The 20,756-nt window shown below is 44.3% G+C and overlaps 1 protein-coding gene across 1 annotated transcript in view; it reads right to left on the reverse strand.

Annotated features, from left to right (window-relative positions):
• LOC115895674 (acetylserotonin O-methyltransferase-like) overlaps positions 1-3,114 on the reverse strand; it is a 4,644-nt gene extending 1,530 nt beyond the window's left edge. The window contains exons 1-2 of the mRNA XM_030926327.1: positions 3,054-3,114; positions 2,628-2,744 (exon numbers count right to left, since the gene is read on the reverse strand). Of these exons, the coding sequence (XP_030782187.1) occupies positions 2,628-2,744; positions 3,054-3,114 (178 nt within the window). The remainder of the gene's footprint in view (positions 1-2,627; positions 2,745-3,053) is intronic.
• Between the last annotated feature and the right edge of the window lie 17,642 nt (positions 3,115-20,756).

Below are 20,756 nucleotides of genomic sequence, written 5' to 3' on the forward strand. Positions count from 1 at the left end.
ATGACATGCTTGGTTTTGTCTTTCTTTTTGTTTTTGAGTCGGAGTCTGCTCTTGTTTCCAGGCTGAGTGCAGATGGTCGGATCCTCGAGCTCACTGCAAACCTCCCCGCCGGTTTAACCGTTTCTCCTCAACTCAGGCATCGCTATCTCCACCCCACGCCGCTAAATGGTGTCTGATTTTGTATTTTTAGTAGAACGAGGGTTGCCCATTTGGGCTCAGCGGGTCTTGCGAACTCCTGCACCTGTGATCCTCCGCCTGGCCTCCCAAGTGTTGGATACAGGGGTGACCACACGGGCGCCCGCCACAATTCTTTTTTTCTTCATGTCAAAAAAAATCAAAAGCTAACTGCAAATTCAGATAAAGCAATTTTACGGCTTATAATTTCCTAAAGGACTTGTGGCCAACATTTAGGAAGCATAGTTACAAGTCATATGAAGATTGCATCTGACCCAATAAAAATTAGGAAATAGATTTGAAAGGACTTGTCACTGAATAAGATGCATAAGTAGCAAAAGAAGCCTATGAAGAGGGTCTGTGTTACTTGGGGGTTCTGGAATGCAGAAAGCAAGACAGAGTTACAAACGCAAAGGTGGGACGTGGTGGCTCACGCCTGCAATCCCAGCACTTAGGGAGGCTGAAGCGGGTGGATCACCTGAGGTCAGGAGTTTGAGAACGCAGACCTGGCCAACATGGTGAACCCCGTCTCTACGAGATTACAAAAATTAGGGTGGCATAGGGGCACGTGCCGTATCCAGCTAACTGGGGAGTCACGAGGAAGGAAATCGCTATGAACCCAGAGCATAGGCTGCAGTCAGCCAAGATGCACCATTGCACTCCAGCCGGATAACAAAGCAAACTCCGTCTCAAAAAGAAAGAAAGAAAGAATTTTCTGGCCAAGCGCAGTGCCACACCTTTATTATCCCAGCACTTTGGGAGGCCCAAACGGTGGATCCCTGGCCAGGAGTTTTAAGACCAGCCGGCCAAGATAGTGAAATCCAGTCTCTACTAAATTACAAAAAGTAGCTGGGTGTGGTGGGCGTACCTATATCTCAGCGTACATGGGAGGCTGAGCAGGAGAATAGCGGAACCCAGGAGAGGAGAGGCTGGCAATGAAGCCAAGATCACGCCAACTGCACTCAGCCTGGGGACAAAGCGAGACGCCATCTCAATAAAGAAGAGAGAATAAAAAGAGGATACAAAACAGAGACAGTGGGAGGTCAAAAAGGAGTGTGGATGGAGAGTGGGGAGGGTTCAAACACTACTTATTGCGTGCTATGGCCTCAACTACCTGGTGAATGGGATGATAGAAGGCCCGCAACCTCGCATCACACAAGAGAAACCTGTGTCACACACGGCAAACGTAACCGCTTTCTCTAAAGTTAAAATAGGTCAGGTGCAGTGGCTCACGTCTGTCATCCCAGGACTTTGGGAGGCTGAGGCAGGAGGATTACTTGAGGGGCCCCAGGAGCTCGAGACCAGGCTGAGCAAGATACGGGAGACCTCATTGCTGCGAAAACATGTATATTTTTAAATTAGCTGGGTGTGGTGGTGCGCACCTGTATTCCCAGCTACCTGGGACGCCAAGGCAGGAGAATTGCTTGAGCTCAGGAGTTGAAGGCTGCAGTGGGCTATGATCACGCCACTGCACTCCAGCCTGGGTGACAGAGCAAGACCTTGTCTCAAAATTAATTAATTAAATTTTAACATAAAATACAAAATGTCTATAATGTAATCATTTTAAAAAGTTAAACAATCTCGGCCGGAGTGCGGTGGCTCACACACAACGGTAGCTCACTGTCATCCAGCACTTGGAGGCCAGAGGCAGGCGATGACTGAGGTCAGGAGATCCGAAGATACCACCTGCTAACAGCAGTAACCCGCTCTCTACTAAAAAAATAAAAAAAATAGCCGAGGCTATGGTGGCGCGCCTTGGTCCCGCTACTGGCGGAGGCTGAGGCAGGAGAATGGCGTGATGCCCGGATAGTCAGAGCTTGCAGTGAGCTCAGATCGTGCCACTGCATTCCAGCCTGGTGCACAGAGCAGACCCATCCGCAAAAAAAAAAAAAAGTTAACATCGCTAAAAAAGATTTGTAATTGTTCTAATAGTATAAGCCTGTAAGAAATAATATATATAATTTCTTATGTGTCGGTGTAATATAAATATATGTTTATAAAAATATATATGATATAAGCATTATTAATTATAGGTAATATAATAAAGATAAGTAATTACATATGTATGATATTTAATATAAATATATATAATATATATTTAAGATATATAGAATTTAATATATATATAATACAAAATATATATTTAATATTATAATATGTAATATAAAATAGAATAGTAGGTCCTATAAAGATGTACTACTCATAACATCAGTAACAATACATATGTAATATAAGTAATAATCATCATATGTAACACAATATCATATGTTATAGTTAAGATAAACGATATATTGATAAACATATATTTTATATATATTTGTAATATTTATATATACTAATAACACAGGAATACGATGTTTTTGACGTGCATTTTATATTATGAATATAAAATGGTAATATTTGTATGTAATGTTATGTAGATATAGTGCTATGCCACTCCTAGAACGGTTTACCATTTTTAATCACATGTTTTTGGTCGTTTTGGCGGTCCATCTGCGTGGAGCGGCCCTTGTAAATCAAAAGCCCAGTCGCTGTGTTCAGTTTGGTGAATGTCACATCCTTACTACATTCTCAAAAGGAAGGGATGAAACTCAGGGACATGTACCTGGGTCACCCGGAGAACCAGCAATGGGGACCACCTGTGGCTGGTTGCCTTTGTAACCTACGTGTATAGATATGCACACATAGCATGTACATTGCTCAAAAGCCAGGTTTTTGGACATCAGTGTAACTGACCTGCTGGCTGGCATATGGTGAGGGCTGCTAGCCGGAACACACCAGGGAAAGGATAAAAAAAGTTAGCCGAGCAAGGAGCTATTTCAGTCCTGGTTCACGGTCCCCCACCATGTGGCTCCATTTTAATGAGTCCCGCACCTCACCCTCCCAGATGCTGAATTCACCTCCAACATCACACTCTTCAAGGAGACGTTTAGCAGACATTATCTGCGGGCTCTGTGCCGGGTAGACCTTGGTCACTGAGCAGGGATGATGTTCTCTCAGGGAAAGACAGATGCAGACGGTAGGGGAAAGGACCTAAATCCCAGGGGAATCAGCCACTAAGAATTCAGCATCTGGCCAAGTCTCTCAAACAAATTGTTCTTGTTGAGCCTCTCTCTTGAATCAGTGGATGGTTACGGGAACTGGAAGGAAAGGGAAGACAGCCAGAAGCTATGGTGTATGTGTGTGTGGCTGAGCAGGGAAAGGAGAGAGGTGGAGAGAAGGAGTGGGAGAAGAAGGAAGAGGAGAAGGGAAGAGGAGGAACAGAAGGAGGAGGAGGAGAAGGAGAGGGGAGAAGGAGGAGGAGTAAAAAGAGAAGTGGGAGGAGAGGGTAGAAGGAAGAGGAGGAGAGGCAAGGAGGAAGAGAAGAGCGAGGAGGAGGATAGGGAGGATGACAATGGAGGAGAAGGAGGAGAGGTGGCGGAAGAGTTAATGAAAGAGGAAAGGAGAGATGAGGGAAGCAGGAGGAAGAGGAGGAGGAGGAGAGGGAAGGAGGAGGAGGAGAGGGTAGAAGGGAGTGAGAAAGAGGACAAGGACAGACAGTGGGAGGAGGAGAAATAGAAGTAAGTGAAGAAGGAGAACAAGAAAAGATGAAAAAGGAGAGGGAGTAGAAGGAAAAGAAGGAGGAAGAGGAGAAGGAGTGTATCAAATGGTACAATTTCTAAAATCCAATCTGAGCAAGGCTAGCCCTTCTCCAAAGGAAATCGCCAAGTATGCAGTAACAAGTAAAATAAAAGAAAGGACAGTCTTTAGAGACAAACCTGCTAGATCAGAATTTTTTTTTTAGAAGCTGAGTTTCTATTGGATACAGTTTCATCTTTATAGCTCACTGATTATGAAAAAGCTTATGGAATAATATGATAATTACCAAACAACAAAATCACTAAACAGTTGTAGACTTTTACGACACAATCAATGACAAAACCAAAAACCAAAAAAAAAAAAAAAAAAAAGAGGGGAATATTTAAAACTTAGTTACGTTTCCTCCGAGGCACGGCTTTTATACCAAGTTGGGATCTGAGCGGCACCGGCCACAGACTGTTTTGTTACAAGCACTGCAGGCACATTCTTCACTGGGTGGAAGGAAAAGTTCAGCACCAAATACTTTCTTTGGAGTCTCTGAAAGCTTTCTCCGTGATGAGATTAAACCTGCAAAAGCTGTCTTGCTGTGGGGAGACAAGAAGGACAGCTCCAATTACAGGGCTTCTGCAGCCACGCTGTTAAGGGTCTCTGAAACAAGGGAGAGAGGCGTGCATACATTAGTCCAAGGATATGTCCCAGCCAGTAATTAGCCACGGCTTGCAGTGAAAAGCAGGGAGTTGAGAGCTTGTGTCATAGAATATACAATTTCCTCATGATGCCCCACAAAAAGCTATCTCCATTCAGATGGTTCCTACGGGTTGTGCCAATCATAGAACAAGAACAAAGCATCTACAAAAAAAGAAAGAGAAGAAGTGAAGGCGTAGTGAGAAGGAAGGAGGAAGGAAAGGAAGGAAGAAGGACAGGAAGAGAGAGAGAGAAAGAGGAGAGAGAGGAAGAAGACAGAAAGAAAGAAAGAAACGAAGAAAGAAGGAAGAAGAGAGAGATAGAAAGAGAGAAAGAGAAGAAAGAAAGAGAAAGAAAAAGAAAGAAAGAAGAAAGAAAGAAAAGAAAGAAAGAAAAAGAAAGAAGAAAGAAGAAAAAGAAAAGAAGAAAGAAAAAAAAGAAAAAAGAGGATAGGAAGGATAGAACAGTTAATAGGGGGGAGAGGAGAGAGAGATGAAAGAGGAAGAAAGGAAAAGGAAGGAAGGAGAAAGTAATGGAAGAATGACAGAAGAAGTTACAGAAGGCAAATAAGGACGAGGAAGGAGAAGGGCATAGCAAGATGAAGTAAGTGGCGGGCGAGCATTTAGAATTAGAAAGCCGGACGCGAAAGACGATGAAGGATAATGAAGGAGAATGGAGGAAGTATCAGGAAGAAGTAGGAAGGAAGTCCTTCTTCTTGTGAGTAAATGCGGTATCCGATATTCCCTTTGTTGGCCAACTCCTTGGTTAGTTTATCTAAAAAATTAATGGGAATGAAGTAATCAACGTAATTAGTCTTGTCTCCTATGTGATATGCCCATGGTTTAACTATTTTTATGTGTGTGTGTGTGAGACAGACTCTCACTCTGTTGCCCAGGCTGGAGTGCAGTGGCGCGATCTCAGCTCACTGTAACCCCTGCCTCCTGGGTTCAAGCGATTCCCCGGCCTCAGCCTCCCAAGTAGCTGGGACTACAAGTGCCTGCCACCACGCCTGGCTAATTTTTTTGTATTTTAGTAGAGATGGGGTTTCCCTGTGTTAGCCATGATGGTCTCGATCTCCTGACCTTGTGATCCACCCACCTCGGCCTCCCAAAGTGCAGGGATTACAGGTGCGCACCACCGCGCCCGGCCAGTTTAACTATTTTTAAAAATAATTTGAAGGCTGTCTCCTGGCAGAATTTCCTCTTGCTCTGTGGAGGTCAGATTTTGTGCTTTTCATGTCTTCAACGGATTAGTTGAGGCCCACCCACATTACGGAGAGAGGGTCATCTTGACTCAAAGTCACTGATTTAAATATCAACCCCATCCAAAAACACATTCACAGAAACATCCAGAATAATGTTTGCCCACACATCTGGGCACGGTGACCCAGACAAGGAGACACATAAAATGAACCATCACAAATATTATTACTTAAATGAAATGCTTAAAAAGAAAAGGAGGAGGAAACATAAAGCAAGGGATTAGAAGTAAACAGGGGGCATAGTCATGAAAGCAGCTGGGCAGAGAACGGGCTGATATAAATGGGAAACAACATCCGAGCAAACTCGTGGAAGACAGGGGAGTCTGGCAGGCTTGTGGGCCAAGAGTAAGAGCTTAAGAGAAGTCTATTGAATGTTTTCCTCTCCTGTCAACCTGAAGTCAGGGACTGCTGGGGTTTGAAGGCAGAAATCCCATATAAATACCTAGAAGTCCACTGTTGTGCCAAGTTTTACCTCTGCTTTGGTGACACTGCCTTCAGAATAGTCCAGCTTGTCCTTACAACTCTGGTTCAAGCATAGATCATTGATCCAAGCTGGTATGAAACATCAACGTGTGTGCACATAGGCATGTGTGTTACCAGGAAGGAATGACAGCACCACAGCCATGACGTAGACTAAAATGTAGACCTCACAGTGTTATCAGGATCAGCTTTTTTCAAGAGACCATGGGCTTCATTCATTCAAAACGCACAGTTGCATGGTAGACCTTGCCTGTTCATTTATTTCTATATACTTAGCTTCTCACACTGAAGATATGCACACTAAACATTGGTCAAACAAAAACGAGTGGATAAATGACTAGCCAATTTGTTTCATCCTCCCTACAAAACAAGCACTGGTCATTTTACATGGTGCCCAAAACTGACTCTAGTGTGTGCTTTTAAACCCTATTTAATAAGACCAACCAGGCCAGGCACGGTGGTTCACGCCTGTCATCCCAGTACTTTGGGAGGCCAGGGCGAGCAGATCACCTGAGGTTGGGAGTTCGAGACCTGCCTGACCAACATGGAGAAACCCTATTTCTACTAAAAATACAAAATCAGCTGGGTGTCGTGGTGCATGCCTGTAGGAGAAACGGTTGAACCCAGGAGGCGGAGGTTGCAGTGAGCTGAGATCGCGCCATTGCACGTAAGCCTGGACAACAAGAGCAAAACTCCGCCTCCAAAAACAAAATAAATAAATAAAAATAAGACCAATCAAAGGAGATCTTGTATGAATGGTCCAAAACTAAAGTGTGTATGATTTTATTTTCCAAGTCAAATGGGCCTCAGTGCTTAGCAGAAAGTATCATCATTATCACCATCATCATCACTGTCATCATCATCACCATCACCATCCTCACCATCATCATCATCCTCACCATCATCTCCATTACCTCTCCCATTATCATCATCACTACCACCATCATTATCATCATCATCATCACCATCATCATCTCCATTATCACCACCACCACCATCATCACCATCGTCACCATCATCATCACCATCATCTCCCTTATCACCACCATCACCATCCTCACCAACATCATCATCCTCACTGTCATCATCCTCATCACCATTATCTCCATTACCTCTCCCATTATCATCATCACTACCACCATCATTATCATCATCATCATCATCACTATCACCATCTCCATTATCACCACCATCACCATCATCATCACCATCATCATCTTCATTACCTCTCCCATCATCATCATCACCATCCTCACCATCATCATCCTCACCATCATCATCCTCATCACCATTATCTCCACTACCTCTCCCATCATCACCATCATCATCATAATCATCACTACCACCATCATTGTCATCATCACCATTACCATCGTCATCTCCATTATCACCACCACCCCCATCACCATCACCATCATCATCTTCATTACCTCTCCCATCATCGTCACCATCCTCACCATCATCATCCTGATCACCATCATCATCCTCATCATCATCATCTCCATTACCTCTCCCATTATCATCATCACTACCACCATTATTATCATCATCATCATCACCATCCTCATCTCCATTATCACCACCATCACCATCATCACCATCATCATCTTCATTACCTCTCCCATCATCACCATCCTCACCATCATCATCTTCATTACCTCTCCCATCATCACCATCCTCGCCATCATCATCATCCTCACCATCATCATCCTCATCACCATCATCTCCATTACCTCTCCCATTATCATCATCACTACCACTATCATTATCATCATCCTCATCACCATCATCATCTCCATTATCACCACCACCATCATCACCATTGTCACCATGATCATCACCATCATCTCCATTACCTCTTCCATCATCATCATCGTCACCATCATCCTCACCACCATCATCTCCATCACCTCGCCCGTCATCATCGTCATCACTACCAACATCATTATCATCATCACCATCATCTCCATTATCACCACCATCACCATCATCACCATCATCATCTTCATTACCTCTCCCATCATCACCATCCTCACCATCATCATCTTCATTACCTCTCCCATCATCACCATCCTCACCATCATCATCATCCTCACCATCATCATCCTCATCACCATCATCTCCATTACCTCTCCCATTATCATCATCACTACCACTATCATTATCATCATCCTCATCACCATCATCATCTCCATTATCACCACCACCATCATCACCATTGTCACCATGATCATCACCATCATCTCCATTACCTCTTCCATCATCATCATCGTCACCATCATCCTCACCACCATCATCTCCATCACCTCGCCCGTCATCATCGTCATCACTACCACCATCATTATCATCATCACCATCATCTCCATTATCACCACCATCACCATCATCACCATCATCATCTTCATTACCTCTCCCATCATCACCATCCTCACCATCATCATCTTCATTACCTCTCCCATCATCACCATCCTCACCATCATCATCATCCTCACCATCATCATCCTCATCACCATCATCTCCATTACCTCTCCCATTATCATCATCACTACCACTATCATTATCATCATCCTCATCACCATCATCATCTCCATTATCACCACCACCATCATCACCATTGTCACCATGATCATCACCATCATCTCCATTACCTCTTCCATCATCATCATCGTCACCATCATCCTCACCACCATCATCTCCATCACCTCTCCCGTCATCATCGTCATCACTACCACCATCATTATCATCATCACCATCATCTCCATTATCACCACCATCACCATCGTCACCACCATCACCATCATCTTCACCACCTCTCCCATCATCATCATCGCCATCACCATCTTCATTACCTCTCCCATTGTCATCACTACCAGCATCCTCACCATCATCATCACCATCACCATCTTCATTACCTCTCCCATCATCATCATCACCATCATCATCTCCACTATCACCACCCCTATCATCATTACCATCACCATCATCATCATCACCATCATCATCTTACCATGCCATTGTCATTATCACACCAACACCAGCATCATCATCATTGTCATCATCATTACTACAATGTTGATAATCAGCTATAAGACTCTGAATCCCACAAGACGAGTCAGCAGTGCTGCCACTGGGACATCTGAGAACAATATGCCCTGGAAGGATTTTCTCCCTTTCTTTTTTAATCCCAGAATGGCAGTGGTTTGACTGATGTTCTCTTTTGGACTATAAAGCATCTTCTGTGACCTAGAAACAACTTAAGAGTGATGACTCTTTGAGAGACACCACCACCTAAGTGACCTTATAACAAATTGGTCTGGTTCAAGAGTCCTAAATCATTTTAAATGCCGCTTCAGTGCCTGTACACTCATTTGTTGTGCTGTCACTCTCGTTTCTTGGGAATAAATTAACAAAAACAGAATTGGAGATTGTCTCTTTCTGTCTTCACTTCCCTTCAAAAAGTATCATTTTCTCCCCCCACTGGAAGAACTTGTTGTCCAGAACAAGTGTAGGCATAGAAATGCTAATTTTTGTTACTTCACCTTTCTGGGAAAATAAGGGGGAGTGGAGCCATCTGTGGTTATGGCCATCTCTTGGCCAATACGTTGGTTTTGAAATAAACTGATTTTGAATTAGATGTGCAGTGTGCATCTGTGAGACTGAAGTTAGATGTGTGTGTAGGAGAGGGAAGCCCACAAAGCTGTGAAGATACAGTAGGAAGAAGGGCTCTATGAGAAAATGTAAAACAATGGCATTTGTTTGGATCAGATACAGCTATGTCTGAGTGGACTAAAGATACAAATCTGCTCATGGCCACAGCAGATGTCATTCCTGGGCCCCATGGATGAGCAACAGAAAGTCAAAGGTGGCAAATTTATCAAGCCTTTCTGAGCTTCTGTGATGGACGGTTGGGTCCTCGGCCATCAGTGAGGCTTGGCAGTGTCTTCTTAGCAATGTAAGAATTTGAATCCAAGCCTCCGTGAATTTGGGAGGACAGCCCAGCTGGAAGCTGTGACTCCACAAGGCCAGGCTGAGACTCCACAAGCTCAAGTAATTGTTCAGGCAGATAAATGCCATTAGGCTGCCAAGGTGATGTGGTAAGGTGTTTGTCAAGGTAGATGGAGCTTGGTGAGGGAAAGTTAGGGTGGAAAACTTCAGAAATCCAGGCAGGAAAACTTCAGGCATCTGGATAAGCCATCCATCCATCCACCTGCCATTCACCCATTCATTCACTTATGCACTTATCCATCCATCCATTCATCCAACCATCCATCCCTTTATTCATCCACCTACCATCCACCCACCTATCCACTCACCCACCCATCCACCCATCTATCCAGACAGCCGGCCAGCAACCCATCCATCTACCTATCCATCCATCCACTTATCTATCCACTCATACACATATCCACCATCCATTTATCCAACTATCCATCCATTTATCCATCTATCCACTCATCTGTCTATCCATCCTTCCTTCCATTCAACATGCATACATAATGTGTCAGAAACTTTCTTGTCCTTGGGGACACAGGGCATCAAGATACGGTCCAGTTAACAGAACTCCAAGCTCCAGGCCAGAGATGGAGCTTTAAGAAGAAAGAAACTTCTTTCTTTCTTCTTGGGAACACAGAGGAGCATGAATTTAGTAATTCAGACACAATTCCTCACTTAACAAGACAAGTAGACCACAAAAGGCAGAGCTCAACTTAGCATCCATTGATAAGTACCAAGGCACCCCCTTCTCAGGTAGACTTATGAGAGCAAGGACATCATTCTACCCTCTCCACAAAAGTACTGGTACAAGAAGGGCTTTCTCCATGGCTAGCTGAAGAGGTGCCCAGCTCAAGTTCAGATTGATCTAGGAAGAGTCCTGAAAATGACCCTGTTGGTGGAGATTCTGGGAAGGGGCAGTGAAGGACTCTTCAGGAAAAGGTAAGGACCAAGAGAAAGAACATGAAATCCAAGGACGGAAGTTCAAGACAAAATGCAGAAGCGAGGTTGAACTTGAGTAGAAGCTGGAATGAGGGCAGCATTTGCATTGATGGAGGGAAGAGAAAACTATCCTAGGCAGAGGGTATACCAGAAACACAAGGCAACTATTATTCATGAAGGTCTTGCTTGAGGAACAATATGGACTCCAGAGCAGGTACAAGACACGTGGCAGGTCATGGTGGATGAGTGATCTGTCGAAACGAAGGCTAGAAGGCCATGAACAGATGGCCAAGGGCTTTGGCTTGTAGGCAATGAGAGAGTGGTGAAGGCGTGGAGGAATGCAGGATTGCTCTAGTGCATAGAGCCCAGTGGGGGTCCAGTGGGAGAGGCTGGAAAAAGGAGAGACCTAGAATCCAGTGGGAGAAGCTGAAAGAATGGAAACCAGGTGTGACACCATTGCTCTAATTGAGCTTTGGAAAGAACTTCGCATAGTAGGCGGGTGACAATGCAGAAACAAGGACGTAAGAAAGATTTTGAAAGAAGGCACGTGAGATAAGAAATCATTGTGGAAAACAGTGTGACGATTCTTCCAAGAACTAAAAAGTGAACTACCATTCAACCCAGCAATCCCATTACCAGACATACACCCAAAAGAATATCAATCATTTTCTCGTAAAGACACATGCAAGTGTGTGTTCACTGTAGCACCATTCACACTAGGAAAGACATGAAATCAACCTAAATTCCCATCAGTGGTAGACTGAATAAAGAAAATGTAGTACACATATACCATGAAATACTATGCAGCCATAAAAAGAAAGAGATCATGTCCTTTGCAGGAACATGGATGGAGCTGGACACTATTATCTCAAGACAGATAGAAAGATAGATGATAGATAGATAGATAGATAGATAGATAGATAGATAGATAGATAGATAAAGATAGATAGAGATAGATGATAGATAGACAGATAAAGATAGATAGAAAGATAGATAATCACATGCTCTGAGGATATTGAGTTATATATGTAACTTAATTTATTAACATAAACACCCATCCTGTTATTAACTTATTAATATCCATCATATGAGTTATCTTCTAATTAGCACAGCGTCTCGACACACCCAGAACGACACAGCGTGTCCTAACTATCGGAGGGAAGAAAATGGGAGGAGGGAGAGGATTAGAAAAAAATAACTAATGGGTACCAGGCTTAATACCTGGATGATGAAATAATCTGTACAACAAACTCTCACGACCCAAGTTTACCTACATAACAAACTTACATGTGTACCCCGAACATAACAGAAAACTTAGAGAAGACACCTCATTTTCACAAGTGTTTTAAACTTGCTCCCCTTTTCTTGGGTAGCAGTGCATATGTTCTTATCCTTTGTCTCTTTCGAAGAAATCAATGTGTTTCTAAGCCAGCATAAGTTGACAGCCCACGTGGACAAGAGGAGGAGGTATTGTGTTATAAGGAATTTTTTTTGTATAAACCAGAGAGAGGAGAGAGAGAATTATTATGTGAGGACACAAGACGTATCCACAAAGATGCGTTTAAGACAAATTTGAATTTCTACAGGAAACTCACCCCCTACCAGCCAAACGGATAGATTATGACAAAGCCTGTGATTGGCTCCAGAAATCCATCAGCTCTTTTTGAAACTTAGTTTTAATTTAGTTCTGAAACAAAAAGAATGAGTAAAATGTTTCTCTAATACAATGTCCAAAATGGTGAGGCAAACTCCACCAGCAGAGAAAGCTGTTGGCCATCATGCAACCTGTGCAGTTTATGAAATTAGCATGCAGAGGCTTCAGTGCTGTATTAGTCCATTTTCATGCTGCTGATAAAGACATACCCGAGACTGGGTAATTTATAAAGACAAAGGGGGTTGATAGACTCACAATTCCAGATGGCTGAGAAGGCCTCAAAATCGTGGTGGAAGGCAAAAGGCAGGTCTTACATGGTGGCAGGCATGAGAGAATAAGAACCAAGTGAAAGGGGAATCCCCTTATAAAACCATAAGATCTCGATAAGACTTATTCACTACCACGAGAACAGTATGGGGGAAACTGCCCCCATGATTCAACGACCTCCCATTGGGTCCCTTCCGTCACACATGGGAATTATGGGAGCTACAATTCAAGATGAGATTTGGGTGGGGACACAGCCAAACCATATCAAGTGCAAACAAAGTTTCTGACTTCTCTTGAGGGAAAAGACACTTTAAAGATTTGAGTAGTTGGGAGCCAACCACCACGATCTCCTGCTCTCTGAATTAACAGTGTAATCACAACCGCCATCTTTGAACAACAGTGTTAGAGTTTAAAAGCTAGAGGAAAACTGACTTTCCTCTAGCTTTTCTCCTCCAACACTATTCAGATTTCTTTGCTTATAAATCGTTAAGTGGACATGGATGAGGAGGTTGAGCTGGTTCTCACAGAGGAGTAGGGAGTCTGAAATGACTTCCAGTCTGGGAAAGGAAGACAGAAATCACTTCTACAGGCTTTTCAGGATCAAGCTTCAGGTAGGTGCATCTGTGCAGCATTCTCCCCCAAAGAACTTGATAGTACGAGAAATAAGCTTGCCTGTGAACTACACCACACATTGTGTCACCAAAAGCATGCAATTAAATGTTGAATGCAGACCAAGAGACTTTCTAGAACTGTCTAATGGAAGAGTTGAGGACTTTCTAGAACTATCTAATGGAAGAGTTGAGGACTTTCTAGAACTATCTAACAGAAGAGTCGAGGACTTTCTAGAACTATCTAATGGAAGAGTTGAGGACTTTCTAGAACTGACGGAAGAGTTGAGGACTTTCTAGAACTATCTAACGGAAGAGTTGAGGACTTTCTAGAACTATCTAACAGAAGAGTTGAGGACTTTCTAGAACTGTCCAACGGAAGAGTTGAGGACTATCTAGAACCGTCTAACGGAAGAGTTGATGACTTTCTAGAACTGTCCAACCTAAGAGTTGACGACTTTCTACAACTGTCTAATGGAAGAGTTGACGACTTTCTAGAACTCTCTAATGGAAGAGTTGAGGACTTTCTAGAACTATCTAACGGAAGAGTTGAGGAAAACCCAAAACTCCCATTGAGGGACCTGGCTCCAGTCTCCTGGAGGTAGGCGGGAGCATGACTGTGATTTCATGAGTGGGAATCCAGTTAATTACATCCTTCTGGGTGTGTCAACAGGCTGTGCTAATTAGAACAGGATTCATATGATGCATGTTAATAAGTTACATATATAACTCAATAGCCTCAGAGGCTCATGTGATTATCAATGTATCTATCTATCTATCTATATATCACCTATCTATACACATAAATATATATGCATGCAATCAATATATGCACAAACTATATATTTTATTACAGTATATCACAAGAATTGTATATACATATGCTCATGTGTCATTTATATATATGTGTGTGTGTATATATATAAATATATGTGTGCATATGTAATCACATGATCATTAGAGGATTTTTCTTTTTTTGAAATGGAGTCTTGCTCTGTCACCCAGGCTGGAGTGCAGTGGCGCAATCTCGGCTCACTGCAACCTCTGCCTCCCAGGTTCAAGGGATTCTCCTGCCTCAGCCTCCCTAGTAGTGGGGATTACAGGAGTCCACCACCACGCCCAGCCAATTTTTGTATTTTTAGTAGAGACGGGGTTTCACCATGTTGGTCAGGCTGGTCTCGAACTCCTGACCTCAGGTGATATGCCTGCCTCACCCTCCCAAAGCGCTGGAATTACAAGCATGAGCCACCACACCCAGCCCCTTTGAGGATATTGTTATTTTTACAAGTCATTGATATTCTGCTGAGTGAATATTGTATTGTTTTATCTTGTATACATTTATTGATGTGGCATACGTATATGCCATTACTTTTTTTTTTTTTTTTTGAGACGGAGTCTCACTCTGTTGCCCAGGCTGGAGTGCAGTGGTGCAATCTCGGCTCACTGCAATCTCTGCCTCCTGGGCTCACGCCATTCTCCTGCCTCAGCCTCCTGAGTAGCTGGGACCACAGGCGCCCACCACTACGCCTGGCTAATTTTTTATATTTTTAGTAGAGATGGGGTTTCCCTGTGTTAGCCAGGATGGTCTCGATCTCCTGACCTCATGATCCGCCTGCCTCGGCCTCCCAAAGTGCTGGGATGACAGGCGTGAGCTACCGTGTGAGGCCTATGCCATTACGTTCCATGGCAAAAACCACAATTACTTTTGCACCAACCCGATGCCATTTATTTCACCTCAACCTCTATCAACACTGACTTCTTCTCTGGTCATATGTAGCTTCTCAGACAAATGTGTCTGGTGTCCCCAGAGAGCATATGACCACCCTGGCTGGATGGCACCAAATTAAAGAGTAACACGTGGGTCAGAATTTGGTCTCTTGTAAGCTAATACTGATGTGCTCCAGACGACCACCAGAGTAAATGCCAGAGAACAGGCAAGTAGGCAAAGTAAACAAAACGTTATTTACAACCCAATGTGAAGGAGGGGCGAGGTTCACCGGTCTCCAGGGGTGGAGGCCGACGAAGTCGCTCCGGCCTTCTCAGGCGAGGTTCCTAGATCGGCAAATGAGCAGGGGCCAAGAAAGTTGGCACCGCGCCCCCTCCGGGAGCGGCTTTTATGTCCTGGGCCCGGGAGTGGGCGGGACATAGGCGGGCTGGGGGCGGGGCAGTAGGCGGGTCAGGGGCGGGGCGGTGGGCGTGGCTAGGCGGGTTCCGGTTTTTCTCCGTCGGAGGTCGGGTTGCGCCTGCGCAGTCGACCCCTGTCGTTCCCGGGCGCGGGAAAGTTAACAATGAAGAACCTGGAAATGCGCCATTTTAGTCCCTTTGTTCTTCTTGTTCCCTCCCTCCCTCCGTCCAGACAACTACAACTGATGGCTGTACTATTCTTATCAATCCTAGCTTGTAAGCCTGCAAAACTGAGGATCAGCTGCTGGTTTCTGGTGAGTTTATGCCGATAAATACCGTTTCATGGGTGCAGCACACCAACATGGCACATGTATATCTACCTAACAAACCTACACGTTGTGCACATGCACCCTAGAACTTAAAGTATAATAAAAAAAAAAAATCAGCATGAAACAAAATGGTAACAAAAACCCCAGAAACTCACTGAGATAAAACTATGTATACTCATCAGATATAGCACTCACTCAATTGTATATTTATCTCTATTTGTACAAATATTGTATTTCTCATCATATGATTTTGTAAAAATGATCCATTAAGTAGAAAAAAAAAAAACACCCCACCGTTTCGTGCAGGTTTCATGGCTCAGGAGCACTGGAGATTTCACGATATTGAATTGTTCCTTCTGACTGAGCTCTGATTGAGCTAACTGATGCTACATTTAATTTCAGGGTGGACTGAATCAAACAGGCTTACTCATAAGAGCAGGAGGCCGGGCGCGGTGGCTCATGCCTGTCATCCCAGCACGTTGGGAGGCCGAGGCAGTTGGATCACTAGGTCAGGAGATGGAGACCATCCTGGCTAACACAGTGAAACCCCATCTCTACTAAAAATACAAAAAATTAGCCAGGTGTAGTGGCGGGCGCCTGTAGTCCCAGCTACTCCAGAGGCTGAGGCAGGAGAATCACTTGAACCCAGGAGGCGGAGGTTGCAGTGAGCTGAGATGACGCCACCGCACTCCAGCCTGGGTGACAGAGCGAGACTCCATCAAAAAAAAAAAAAAAAAAAAGAGGAAGGATATTCCTGACCAGGTCTGGAAACTGGAGGTCAAAGCAAAATTATAATGGTGATGATAAATAAGGGGAAAACTGGTACACATTGACTTTGTGGTGAAAATTTCAAGCCAAGTTCGTATTTATAGAGATTGGCTGGGTGTGATAGTTCGTGCTTGTAATCCCAGCACTTTGGAAACCTGAGGAGGGCAGATTGCTTGAGCCCAGGAGTTCAAGGCCAGCCTGGGCAACACGGCGAGACCTCATCTCTGCGAAAATTACATACATTAGCTGGACATGGTGGTGTGCACCCATAGTCCCAGCTACTTGGGAGGCTTAGGTGGGAGGACTGCTTGAGCCTGGGAGGTGGAGATTGCAGTGAGCCGAGATCATACCACTGCACTCCAGCCTGGATGACAGAGCAAGACCTTGTTTCAAAAAAATAAAAGGAAAGAAAAAAAATAAAAGATCTGTGGTCTTAAGAACAGTCCAGGGTCAGGGGCGGTGGCTCACACCCATAAACTTAGCACTTTGGGAAGCTGAGGTGGGCAGATCACAAGGTCAGGAGATCGAGACCATCCTGGCTAACACGGTGAAACTCCGTCTCTACTAGAAACAAAAAATTAGCGGGGTGTGGTGGTGGGCACCTGTAGTCCCAGCTACTCGGGAGGCTGAGGCAGGAGAATGGCGTGAACCCAGGAGGTGGAGCTTGCAGTGAGCCGAGATCATGCCACTGCACTCCAGCTTGGGCGACAGAGCAAGACTCTGTCTCAAAAAAAAAAAAAAAAAAAAAAAGAAGAAGAAGAGGAACAGTTCATGGTGACAGACAGATAAAGTTTCGACAGTTACTTGCACATTGGAGAATGAAAGATTTGAAGTCAAATGCATCATACTGGAGCTCATAGTTCTTGAGACCTTAGGAAGTATCAGACTTAGATGTGAGTGGGTTACATAAAGTCACTCACTCAGTCTTGAAGAAAACCCTCTGAGTTGAATACTGTGACCATCGTAATCTACAGACACAGACAGGTAGTCCATGGGGCAAGGTGACTTACCCAGGGTCACAGACACGTCCTGGGGAGAATTCAGAATTTGAACTCTAGGATCTCAAGTGCAAAAGTGTACACTCTTCATGTGGCCCAGCAGAGAGAGTAGGACCCAAGTATAAAGAAATCCTGGCCTTTGGATGAAGAAGAGATGGAGATCATAGATACCAAGAGATCACAAGGCCGAGGAGGTAGAAGTGGCTCCAAGACTGAGGAGAGGGCTCCAAGACTGAGGAGAGTCATCGCAGCCCAGACTAGGAGCTATAGGAGGATGGGGAAGTCAAGAGACAGTGCCCAGGAGAGATGGAGTGGGCGCTTGGCAGGAAGCATATCACAGAAGCATTCAGTCCTGCATCCTTGTGAGTAGAACACTTCCAAGTCAAGTTGCAGGAGATTGACTTGGAACTGAGTGGCATGGAAAGGGAGGTTTGACTGTGGCAAAAAATAAAATAAAATAAAGGCAATTTTCATTGGACAGTAAACCGCAGCTCTCGACATGGTTTTAGTTTGGAGCTTAGCAAGAACTGCTGGCTCTTTAGTAGAATGACGTCATAGTATGAATTTTCAAGAGAGGTGTTTTCATCCTCTGGGTGTTGTGTTGCTTGTGAACAGTTAAAAGATTTCTTTTCTAGGCCAGGCACGGTGGCTCACGCCTGTAATCCCAGCACTTTGGGAGGCTGAGGCGGGTGGATCACCTGAGGTCAGGAGTTTGCGACCAGCCTGACCAACATGACGAAACCCCATTTCTACCAAAAATACAAAAATTAGCTGGACATGGCGGGCGCCTGTAATCCCAGCTACTGGGGAGGCTGAGGCAGGAGAATGGCGTGAACCCAGGAGGCAGAGCTTGCAGTGACCCGAGATGGTGCCACTGCACTCCAGCCTGGGTGACAGAGCGAGACTCCATCTCAAAAATGAAATAAAATAAATGCAGTTTTCACTGGACAGTAAACTGCAACTATCGACATGGTTTTAGTTTAGACTTGAGCAAGAACTGCTGGCTCATCCACATTAGGAGGTCATAGTATGAATTTCCAAGAGAGGAGAGGTGTCAGGTTTCATGGCTCTGGGTGTTGCGTTGCTTGTAAACAGTTAAAAGATTCCTTTTCTTCCAGCTGTGTCGTGAATGCATCCCTAAAACAAAGTCACAGACTTCAACAAGAAATCCCACGCATGAGAATGAGGTGTGTGAGCTTCTTCCAAAAACGCGTGGCAGAAAGTGAACTTGCTCCGAGCTGCCGAAAATCTGACAAACAGCCCACTGTCAATCACCCGTCATGGGTTTCTAGTTGCTTTGCGGAGGCTCATTTTAGCTTTCGGGAAAATCTGCGGATCCCAAAATAAACGACTGCAATGGTGCCATGAGCTGCGGTAGATGGAAACAGAGCCACGTGGTTCAAAGGAGAAGGGGCATGAGTATGAGCTTAGCCACAGTGGGTTGCTGTAGAGGGAAATAGAGCCGCATGGTTCAAAGGAGAAAGGGCACGAGTATGAGCTTAGCTGACTGGGCATGAGTACCAAGGAAACCAAGCTACCACAGCCTTCACAATGAAGAAGAAAATGCAGGCAATGCACTCTTGCTCTTAGAAACTGCAAAAAAAAGAGAGGATTCGGTCTCTAAACTGTGTCAGGCAGAGTCAGGATTGTAGACATCTCACTGGTTCTTAGGAATCGTACCATGTGCCTGTGGTTGGTCTAATTTTAACAACAGAGAGTTGAGTGCAAAGGTATATGAGATATCCATTCCTATTTCTTTTTTAGCTCACTTAAAAAAAAAAAAAAAAAAAAGACCCAGGTAGAATCCATCCAGTAAAAAATGAAGTCAATGAGGTGAATGTCTGAAACCGATGAATATTTCCAATTCCTGTCCTAGTTGAAGAGAATACAAAACATCAAGGGGACAGACACTCAAATGATACCCTCAGATGTTGAGATTTTATGAGATGGCATCCCAGCTAGTGATTTTCTATCTGACCTCAGTCATGGCCCTAACAATACAGTTTAAAATCATTTTGGAAAAGTACTGGAGATGCCACAGTCGAATTCTCAAACTGGAAAATAGTCAAAGACACCCGTAGAGACCAAACTATATGCCAACTTCTCTTCCTCATTATATGATCAGAATCACATTTTGTCTACCTTGACAGGATGCCCTGTCATTTAATTTTTTTTTTTACTTTTTTTGGTTGGGGGGAGATAGAGTCTTGTTCTGTCACCCAGGCTGCAGTGCAGTGGCGCCATCTCAGCTCACTGCAACCTCTGACTCCTGGGTTCAAGCGATTCTCCTGCCTCAGCCTCCCGAGTAGCTGGGATGACAGGCACCCACCACCACGCCAGGCTAATTTTTGTATTTGTAGTAGAGATGGGGTTTCACCATATTGGCCAGGCTGGTCTCGAATGCTTGACCTCAAGTGACTCATCTTCCTCGGCCTCCCAAAGTGCTGGGATGACAGGCGTGAGCCGCCACGCCAGGTCCAACATTTTAATGTTTTTTAGATCACTTTGTAACTGCTCTTTTCAAATCTTGAGTCCCCAAGTAGGTGTCACCTTTACCTTACCAGTTTCCATAAACTCTAAATCTCATAGACAATCCATCGTAACCAATATTTCTCCATCACTGTAGGAAGCAGATGATGATCTATCTACTGAGGTCACCTGGGGAGAATGTGATTGACATAAACAGATCATCTCCCCAAGGCAGCCTGACCTACCTCTCCATGGAGTCTGGCAGATGGATCTCAATTGACCACCTCAATGTCCACTAAGGCAAGTAAGTATGGATGAATGAATGTGAATATCCCAAGAGGAAAAGCTGCTTTGGTGAATTTTATGTTCTATTGTCCAGCATCCAGTTAACAGGCAAAATACAGAATATTTCCACGGAGGTACGGTGCC

This window comes from Rhinopithecus roxellana, chromosome 22 (genome assembly GCF_007565055.1).
Source record: "Rhinopithecus roxellana isolate Shanxi Qingling chromosome 22, ASM756505v1, whole genome shotgun sequence".
Taxonomy (NCBI): Eukaryota; Metazoa; Chordata; class Mammalia; order Primates; family Cercopithecidae; genus Rhinopithecus; species Rhinopithecus roxellana.